Consider the following 10,978-nt stretch of genomic DNA (forward strand, 5'->3'; position numbering starts at 1 on the left):
AACAACAGACTTTGTGTCATTATAATAAAATGTTCATGTGTGTCTAACTGCAGGAACACACAACACATAAACCCTTCAGGCCGGAGAAGCTCTGATAGTCAGCTGCAGGCAGAAAGTCAAATGTACATCCAGACATTCCGAAGCAAAGCAGCCGACGTGCCAACACATATTCTGTAGAGTGAAGGCTTTATTCATCACGCTCCTCGGAAGTGATCACAGACGAACAATTGTCTCTTGTCACACTTTTACCTACACCCTCGTGCATTTATGCTCACAGAGATCTCTGGCTGGTTCCGGATGCATCCTTGATAGAACAGAAGTAGTATTTTGGTCGTTTTTAGACGTGTAGGTAGAATTGGAACAGTACGTTCACAATGTTTCACAAGTCCACTGAAACACAAGTATGGATAAGAATACATATTGATAAACGTCCTATATTTTGCTCCTACATTGACTGTGACAGCAGAAAAAGCACAGCTGAAACATACTTCAGTTCAGTTCTAACCAAAGTTCCAATAAGCCAGGACATGAGACTGAGTAACTTGGAACAATAAGGCACTGGAGCTGGCTCACCTAAGTGGAAAGCATTAGTTTTTATTGGTCATTAGTTTCACCTGTGCTTTCTCCTGCTGTGAGAAACTAAAATGGCTGTTGTGAGCATGGCCTATAACCTGCAGTCGCCAAATTGTAAAAATTGAAATGACGAAAGAAAGACATCATAACAAAATGCAACCTAACGGTTCAATGAAAATTACTGACAAACGCATAAACAATGCGAATAACACTTAGTTGAAGCTTAGAAAGGATCTCATTGATCGCACACTTTCCCACCCACGCTACTGTTTTTATGTGAATGCCTACCAATAAATCAAACTAAAGAGTGTAGCTGTGACACACACGCACACACATTCATGCACTCACAGGCACGGATGCTGCAGGCAGACACGGCCCTGTCTATGCTCTCGGGCACATCTGGTCTTGCCATCTCCCACACATGCACACAGATCTTTATTCTTTACTGTGGAAAAATACGGTGAGGGGGAAAAGGTGCAGAGAAACTCAAAGACATAAGGGAGACAGACGAAGATAAAGAGGCGAAGGAAATGATATCTGATTTAAAGCACCTTTTGACCACGTTAAACTTTTAAACCTTTACAGTAAGTGGGCGTTTACTGAACGTGTGTTGAATCCAGTTGTTGCAGAGGGTTACCTTTGCTTTGTGTTGTACCTCCACTTTCCTCTCACTGCCACGTGTGTAGATTCTGGTTTAAATTATTTTAGGATCTGGAAAAGCTCCAGTAACTCCTTGTTCACCTTTTTTTTTTTTTTTTTTTTGGAAAAAAAGAAGCAGGTGCTCAAAAGTAAATACAGTGCCACTGTATTTTTCATGCTGGTTTGGGCTTGAGTGTCTGCTTAAGTTATTTTTCACTTAAGCTGCAGGAACACACTGTTCTGCTGTTGAAACTAACAGAATAAAACAGCATCTACGAGACAATAATAACACACATCCACTTTCACCTGCACTGTATTTTAGCTACTGTCAAGTAGAAATAAACACTAGAAAATATTTTTTCCAACAGTCAGTTGCACATATTCAATATATTTTTAAATAAAGACGCCTAAGGTTAAATCAATGTGGCTATACCAATACAAATAGAAATGTGGTTATAAAAATGTATAACTTTTCTAGCCTTCATTATTTTATTGAATCCCTATCCGTTATGACAAAGTGCATAGAAGCACATCTCACTGCAAGCAATGACGTACTACGGAAGAGCAGGTAGAAGAGCAGAGCAATTTCTTTTATATATCAGACATCTATGGTTTCCCTCGCCTCATTCTCGCCCCCTCCCTTCTCTGTCATCGCCGTCACCGAGTGATGACGTAGGCGTTCAACTATGGCGGCCGTGTGCTAGATAATTGTTTTCATAACTGAACCAAGGATACCAGTTTATTTCGGAGAAAGTCGCAAACTACTGCTTTTCACAATGACCAACCGGACATCTTATTTTTACGACCCGGACGTGGGCAACTTTCATTACGGTGAGTTTAGTTATCGTGAGGGACAGGCCTACACAGGGAGCCGGTGCTAACGAAAGCTAGCCGCATGCTAATAGCGATTCCCTTTATTTTTGTGTGTATTTAGTTGCGTGTTGCTGTGCATTTTCAGACGTTTTCTACAGTTTTCCCTGGCAAACTTTTATATAAGTATTGCAATATGGTACGCTTTATATCCCAGAGGACCTCTCTGTGCTCACTTGCTAGCTTGTTAAAGTACCGTTACCATTGTACTGTCATTTATTGTTATGTTTCACATTACGTTTGAAATTAAAATACATGTTCACTTTTTTACTGTCACTGTGCGTTGCAGAGAGTAAAGTAATAATAATATACCACAACTGACATACTGCCACGCACCAAAGTCGCTATAAAGATATAAAAACAGGACATTTATTTAAGATATAGAACCTGTATGCGGACACAACATACACACTTACTTTATATTGCCTGCTGTTGTCTCTGAGAAAAGAGAGCATTTTCATTTTTGTAACCACAACATATAGAAAACTGTTTCCTACAGCTCATTTTATTTGTCAAGTGATCCAACCATGTTTCTCACAGAACGTATTTTAACCTTGAAAGTAATGCACCTATTTGTTTATTATTATTATTTGTTTTTAGGACATTGTTCTTATGAGAAACAGTTTTCTCCCTCTAGAACTCATTAGTGACATATTTGCTCCATCTTGTGTCTCCCTTAGGTGCTGGCCACCCTATGAAGCCTCACCGCCTGTCCCTCACTCACAGTCTGGTGTTGCACTATGGACTCTACAAGAAAATGATGGTGAGCAACACTGAGACGCCATAAAGAAATATATAAATCAAAATGGTGGAGTATATGAAAATAAGTTTTTGGGTGTTTTAACGACGAGCTGTGCTGTATTTGTGTCCACATGAAGTATTTCTGTTCTAAGATTGCAAAGAGTACTGGAATCCTGAGTAAATGGAGACATATCTTGAATCAAACAACATTATTCATTCTGTACTGTAAACAGCTTTTTTCATACCTGGTCTATTGTGTTAAAATATGGGGTAACACACACAAAAGCATGTTACGAACAATAGAATAGAATAGAATAGAATAGAATAGAATAGCAGAGCAGAGCAGAGCAGAGCAGAGCAGAGCATAGAATAGAATAGAATAGAATAGAATAGAATAGAAAAGAATAAATAAATTGTAACCCTTAATTGTACCACAGATTTGTTCCTGCTGTTTGACTCATCCTATTATTCACACAGTAGTGTGTACAGTTGGTGTAGTGGGCTGCAGCCTCAGGTGGGTTGTGCCTAGGGAGCAAATTAGGGGTTAGGTGTTTGCTCAGGGCACCACAGCCATGGAGGGGGCGGGTGGTGAACCTGGGACCTTTCAGCCCCGGAGCTGCACCATTACTCCAGAATAGAACAGCCCTTTATTGTCATTGTACAGTGTATAACTAGACTGGAGAGCTTCTCCTTTTCAGTGCAAAAAAAAACACAGGTATATACAAAATAGCGCAAAAAAGGTATTATTTACAAATATTTATAAGCTAAAGTTAAAATATACAAAAATGATAAAACATATTTTTTATAGCAGTAGTAAAACTGTAAACATGTATTTCATAAGGTTAAAAATACTCATATCCACATTACAAAAAAAGAGCAGTAAAGATAATAAACCAAGTGTCTCGATCACACTAATCCTCTTTTTGTCAAATCACAGATTTTGAAATTTATGGACTTGGTTAAAGTTAGAACATCATTAGTATCATTAAAAGCGAAAAATAACATGTTACAAGAAAACATTCAAAAATTGTTCTAAAATGGAGAAAGTAATTATCAGTTGCTTAAAGCTCTTAAAAGCGGTTTGTGGGGTAACTGTGGAATGGTTTGGACAGAGAAGGAAAGTAAATACCAGTACTATAGAATTTAAAAATCCTTTCTTGATAATTATAAAATTTACCTCTAATCAACTGTTTTTAAATGAACAGTTGTTCATGGTTCAATATGTTTTTATTTATCATATATAATAACTTGTTAAAAAAAAAAATATTTTTTATTTTTGGAACAAGATGAGACTGTTTGTGTTTAACACGATATTGTTCTGTTTTTTTATTCTTATGTTTGTTTTATTCCTTTATGTTCAAGATGAATTTTAACAAAATACCCCAAAATAATCTCAAAATAACATTTTATTAATTAACACAAAAGTGCATAGTGTACTTAATTTAATGTTTGTTTGTTTTTTCTCTAAATAGGTGTTTAAGCCTTACAAAGCCTCTCAGCACGACATGTGTCGGTTCCACTCTGAGGACTACATCGACTTCCTGCAGAAGGTCAGCCCCAACAACATGCAGGGCTTCACAAAGAGCCTCAACACATTCAACGTGGGAGACGACTGGTGAGTACTACTGTTTTGTTTTTGCTAAAAACAAATTAAACAATAAAGCCCAAAATGTTTATGTTCATACGTGTTGTGTTAAGTCTTTTTTTGTATCTTAAAGGTCATTAAAAATGCACCGTCTCATTATTTATCATCAAAATAATTCTCACTGCAGGCAGGGATGCGGGAAACCAAAATATAATATGTGTCTGTGTGTGTTAGTCCTGTGTTTCCAGGTCTTTTTGAGTTCTGCTCGAGATACACAGGAGCATCTTTACAGGGAGCTACACAGCTCAACCACAAGGTAACACAAACACAACAGATGTTTTTGGCCCTACGGTGAAAATCAGCGTCCTGTGCTGTCGAATGCATCGTACGCGCTGATTTACCAGAGTTTTATTATTATTTCAGTTGCGCCCATGTTGCTTTCCTGTGGCTGCTTCGGGTTTGTTGTTAAAGAAGCTGGTGATTAAATAGACATATGTGTAGCAGATGATGCATAAATCACTGGGTCCTTATCCTCAGGAAGTGTCAACACTTGTTTTTGTTGCTGTGTTTAAATGGGATTAACATGACTGCTGCTTTTATCCCTGACCTGAATTCATATGTTCCAGTCATGTAATATACATAACATGTACATTCATGTACTCGTATTTGGAACGTACTCAACTTCAGGTATTCTTGTTAAGCTTGTTGCGTACTCTGTGAGAAGTGAGAAATTTGTTATCACTCTTACAGCTGTAAGAACAAGAAAAAGTTAATTTTGGCCAAGTAATTTATACTAACTGAAAAACTCAAAAGCCAAACAAATTTCTTATACTTATTAATATTAACAGAGCTCATTGAGTGGCCACTGGCATTTTAATGTAACTTAGGGCAGTTCTTAAAATGGAGAAAAAAAAGTAAAATACTTATTGAGTCCACTGCTGGTGTCACTACTTTACAGTAATTATTTTCATTAATTAATCAATTTATTGTTGTTATGTTTACACTGAATGGATGAATTGATCGTTCACGCACTGGCTACAAAACACATGTTGCAACTTATCAGAAGTGACTTCCTCTAATGTTTTATAATCACTGTATTTATGACTCAACAAAGCAGCTCTTCATTTTGTTTGAATTTATTTTCCAGATCTGTGACATTGCCATCAACTGGGCTGGAGGTTTGCATCATGCCAAAAAATTCGAGGTCAGAGCCCTGTCGGGTTACTTCCTTTCTGTCAAGCTGATTAAATGGAAATGTCTCTAAGATGTGTTTCCTGTCTTTTTAGGCTTCTGGGTTTTGCTACGTTAATGACATCGTCATCAGTATACTGGAGCTCCTCAAGTAAGAAGACACTGAACACCTGAATAACTTTCACCGTGTACTTGCTGCGTTCTCTCTTCGTAATTTCCCACTGCCTGTGCTGCAGGTACCACCCGAGGGTCCTGTACATCGACATAGACATTCACCATGGCGACGGCGTCCAGGAAGCGTTTTACTTGACCGACCGAGTCATGACTGTGTCCTTCCACAAATATGGGAACTACTTTTTTCCAGGAACAGGTGAGTGCTGCTTTAAATATATAACTAATGCTTTGTATTTCAAGTACCTTCGTGTAGGAGTCACCCTGGGCATTTATGCACATGTTTGGAAATATATTCAGCGGTACAAACAGATTAATAAAGACTGTCTACATACAGTATATGTGTACAGTACTTAACGATGCCCAATGTGCTAAAAAGTTTCTCATGAGCCATAACCCATTTTAGTGCTTCTTGGCACCAAACAAGGGTGCAACATCATTATTATCCTATAGGCTTCTATATAATGGACACATTGTTCATTGTGTGTTCATAAAACTAACCTTTTATGGGATTTGATGGGAATTTTTGCACGACGTAGCCTGCTCAACTCATTAAAAAAAATAGTCTCTGTCCGTAAATCAAGATTTTCCAACTATAATAGTTGCAGCTCTCGCCTCAGCTGCAGCTGACACCTTTATTTATGTTTATTTATTTAAAAGATACAGGTGTCTTCAACCAACCAAAAGGTTTGTAAGCCAGAGTAGCATTTTAAAGACCCTAAAAAGGTTCTTAAAATGGTTCTAAGTCCCTCACTTTCCCCCCTGGGGGATGTGAATACAGTCAAATTAATGCCAAGAGTCTGCACTTTAAACTCAGCTTTACATTGCAGCAGATGTTGCAGCTTGTTAACATAATAAATTGTAAACAAAAGCTTTGGTTGTGTACTTTTTGCCATGGTTACCCACTGTAGATATAGGCAGAGCCAAAGCAGAATGAATGGCCACTCTGCAGCCAATCAGAACTGAGCATGTAGCCAGAACCATGACGTATGTGTGTTTCCTGTAGGCGACATGTACGAGGTCGGGGCAGAGAGCGGCCGGTACTACTGCCTCAATGTTCCCCTCAGAGACGGCATAGATGACCAGAGTGAGTGCAAAAATCTGATTACTGACACGTACTGTTCATAACACAGCTGCAGAATTGTGTTATTATTGTGTTATACGCTCCTGTTAGGCCATATATCACGTGAGTCGTCATCTGTGTTTCAGGCTACAGGCAGCTGTTCCAACCGGTTATTAAACAGGTGGTGGATTTCTACCAGCCGACCTGCATCGTCCTGCAGGTCAGTCAGTGGTTTTCCTTTTCGGCTTTAAGTCGAACTAATGTCTCATTTAGTCTGTGTGTGAGCGAGAGAGCGAGACAGAGAGCAAACCCCAGATGTTTCTGTGTCTGCAGTGTGGAGCAGATTCTCTGGGCTGTGACAGACTGGGCTGCTTTAACCTCAGCATACGAGGACACGGGTAAGACTCGTTATTTATCACTCATGCGTTGCTTTGTGCATCTCACTTTTACTGAAACGTGTAAAGAACACCATTTTTACCTGGGTTGTCTTCCCATTCACGTCAGTATTCTCTATGCACAGCACAAACACATGTAGGTCACATATGGAATAACACACTGACAGATCTGCCTCCTCGTATCTCCAGCCTGTGTGTGTGTGTGAGAATACTGCCCTCTGTCTTTCAGTGAGTGTGTGGAGTTTGTAAAGAGTTTCAAGATCCCTCTCCTGGTCCTTGGCGGAGGAGGATACACAGTGAGGAACGTGGCTCGCTGCTGGTTAGTCAGACTCAAAGAAGAATCAAATGAATGTGTGGCATTAACAACCCATAAATGTTTTTTTAAGTGTGTTGCTTTGTCGTTGAGGATCATTCCTGCTTGTGTGTGTGTGTGTTGTAGGACGTTTGAGACGTCTCTGTTGGTGGATGAATCGATCAGTGATGAGCTGCCGTACAGCGGTGAGTTGGACGTAGTGTTGCTGCATTTCAGCGTGACTGTGTATCCGTTCCAAACCATTTTCTAGACAATGGTTTGTTTTTGGAGGAAATTTCCGCGCTTCGATGCGCCCTTTGAGCCAAACTGTTCCCGTCAGAAGTCTGTTTTTTTTTTATCGACACACTCGAGCTCCCAGAATTAAAATCCCACCTGGAGCATGGCAGCGCACCAGTTGTTGTCCATCAGCCACAGCATGCAAGCAGAGGCGCCGTGGAGAGCAGGAACATTTTCACTCTGCTTCCCTGCAGCCAGATTCATCTGTGACTTCTCTGCTTACGCTGACTGATCAGTTTATTGATGCTAGCTGTATTTTTCTTTTAGACGGTTTTCTTTGGTGCTGCTTTTAGCTAGCTGCTAGCTATTTTGCAAATTCAACACAGGAAAACACGTTAACCTCCTGCGACCTGGCGTCCTCATATGGGGACATTTATGTTTTAGGTTTGTTGCAGCTTATTCTGCTTCATTTGGACCTGTTGTCCTCATAAGGAGACACTTTTGTCTGCCTTGTATTGGAAGGAAAGGGTCAATAAACCTGTTTATTTATGCTTATTAACTTTTGTAGTTTGATATGACATAAAAATTTAACAAATTCTCAAGTACTCGTTTGAGGACGTTGGAATTTCATCGTTTCCATTTCTGCTTTTGCATTGAAATAAATATAAGTTTTATATTTTGGTTCACATTGGTGACATGAATTGTAAAACACAGTAAAAAAAAATAATCCCTGTGTTCAAAGATGATGCTTATTTTTTTATACGTCTTACGTCCTACTAATCCCAAATATCTAAAGAACTTCATCTTATCTTAAAGAAATTAAGATGCATTCCAACCACTTGGGGAGGAAAGAAGTCATTGTTCACATTGTTTGTCTTATCATTAGAGATGGGATTTATATCTCTTAGGGAGCTGAATCTTGTGGATCTGTTTCTTTTCCTTTTTTAAAAAAAATTTTTTTTAATTTATTTTCAAGTTGCCAGCCTGGTGATAACTCTTTTATCTGGGAATTAATCAGTGGGAGTAATTATAGGGTAAGATTAGGATCATATTAATTGATTCAAACTATATTCTAGTGGTGGGCTACGTGACTTTGAATTGTCCTGAAATATTGATTCTCAGTAGATAGATACACGTGGGAAATTGTGACAATCCCTTTGCATTAAGTGGGAACCGAACCCATGTTACCTACTTGGGAGGGAGCTATAATCAAACACAGCAAAAAAGAAAAAAAAAAAAGGACTGCTGGCAACTGTAACCAGGTTCCCATGGTTCGTTTTAAGGAGACGTTCAATAGATTCGGTTCGTTCGTTCATTCTCTGTGTCTCCTCTTCGTCCTCTGCAGAGTATTTTGAGTACTTTGCTCCAGACTTCACGCTGCATCCTGACGTCAGCACCAGGATAGAAAACCAGAACTCCAGACAGGTAAAAAAAAAGAATATCATCACACGTGCTTTAATAGGATGTGTTACACAGGCTTCTCCTCCTTCCTCACTGTGTTCATGTCACTTCAGTACCTGGAGCAGATCCGTCAGACGGTGTTTGAGAACTTGAAGATGTTGAACCACGCGCCCAGCGTCCAGATCCACGACGTCCCATCGGACATGCTGAGCTACGAACGCAACGACGAGCCGGACCCCGACGAGAGGGGCGGCGAGGAGAACTACACCAGGTCAGTGCGCCCGGGCGGTGCTTCCTGTATTCAGATGTTTGCCTCCGCGACATTTTTCTGAACTTCCTCGTCGACGATGTCACTTCCTCAGGCCGGAGGCGGCGAACGAGTTCTATGACGGTGACCACGACAACGACAAAGAGAGCGACGTAGAGATTTGACCCAGACACCTCGACTTCACTGCAGACTCTTAACATCACGGCTGTTCCTCCACCAGACCTCAACAGAGCAGACGTAATGTTGCACCGCAGAGGAAGAACGAGCCTGAATGACTTATGTGCAAAGTACTTTTTTCATGTGTACTTTTTATGACTTTGAAATGTAAGGTGCATCCGATGTGTTACTTGCAGCTGTGTAAAAAGTGTATGGTCTATTTTTCTTTTCTTTCTTTCTTTTTTTTTTTACAGTATGAAGAGTTATTTGAGCAGTTTTCACACTTAGTTTCTACGTTAAACTTCCCATGAAACTGTGAGCTGAGGGCTAGTTGCTAGTAAAGCACACACACACAAATCAAAAGCAGTCACCATCCGTCCATGTCCGAGGTTTACGCGACTAATGGCGCAGGATGAGTTCCCAAATACCATTTCCTACTTTATCTTTTATTATGAGGCTACAGAATGGGTGATCTACAGTAGAAGAGCTTACATGCTAATCAAATTATTTTTCAATTTCAATAAAAAAAAAAACGACGAGCGAATTTCATCTGCAAGAGTTGTTGAGACATGACCAGTGACAACATGATTGTTCAGGTTTCCCACATGAGCCCAGATGGAGATGCACTCCTTGTTAAGCTGTGGGATTTTAGAACAGCCAGTGTGAACCCTGCGTGACAGAATCCAGCTCTTATGTGAAGGCACACGTTGGGGAAAAAAAATAAAACACTGTAAATGAGCACCAGGTGTGTAGGAAAGGCATGAGGAGCTTTAGATTTATTTCACCTAACTAGACTTGCTAATGCGAGTGCTAGCCAGGATCCATTGGTCACACATCAGCCGGTTCAGATGGACACAATCATGCTACATTTTTTTTTTGATATTTCAAACATAGTAATCATTCAAAATGGCCTGTCAGGTATTTTATTTTACAGTCCCCATGGAGCCATTTTGATCCCAGCATTATTTCTGCTTTGAGAAGACGAGCGCTGATGCAGAGTCTGTACACGAGGCCACTGAACAGTAGCTGATCCAATCAGGAAATACTCTTCTGTCTTTTCATTCCACGTACTTCTGCTTTTCTCCTTCCTTCACTAACTGTGTGTGTTGTCGATGTGGGAAAGGAGTCCCGGCTCATGACAGATGTATAAAACTGTTTACTAGTGGCGGCTTTAAAGCCACAGTAGAAACACTTTCTACCATCAGTTCCCTCCTTTTAACCAGAAACTGTTTTTATGTGATCTTTTGATATTGTCGTCTGCATCTTTTTGTAATAAAAAAATAATCACCAGTGTGAATATGAGTCACTGTGAGTAATACTAAAAGTATTGAATCAGATTTTCTGCAGCAACCCTCCGTCCCGCCACCAGAGGGCGACACGATGACAGAAACGTAAA

At 39.9% G+C, this 10,978-nt stretch overlaps 1 protein-coding gene across 1 annotated transcript; it reads left to right on the forward strand.

The window, feature by feature from the left end:
* The first annotated feature begins 1,868 nt into the window (after positions 1 to 1,868).
* Positions 1,869 to 10,879, forward strand: hdac3 (histone deacetylase 3). Its single transcript, XM_047584926.1, has 15 exons — positions 1,869 to 2,043; positions 2,763 to 2,845; positions 4,296 to 4,438; positions 4,643 to 4,724; positions 5,556 to 5,612; positions 5,695 to 5,750; positions 5,836 to 5,969; positions 6,777 to 6,857; positions 6,980 to 7,053; positions 7,167 to 7,231; positions 7,458 to 7,547; positions 7,668 to 7,726; positions 9,103 to 9,182; positions 9,272 to 9,429; positions 9,521 to 10,879. The coding sequence occupies exons 1-15, from the start codon at positions 1,989 to 1,991 to the stop codon at positions 9,588 to 9,590; spliced, it is 1,287 nt and encodes a 428-aa protein (XP_047440882.1). The 5' UTR covers positions 1,869 to 1,988; the 3' UTR covers positions 9,591 to 10,879.
* Positions 10,880 to 10,978: the final 99 nt, after the last annotated feature.

This window comes from Mugil cephalus, chromosome 5 (assembly GCF_022458985.1).
Source record: "Mugil cephalus isolate CIBA_MC_2020 chromosome 5, CIBA_Mcephalus_1.1, whole genome shotgun sequence".
Lineage (NCBI taxonomy): Eukaryota > Metazoa > Chordata > Actinopteri > Mugiliformes > Mugilidae > Mugil > Mugil cephalus.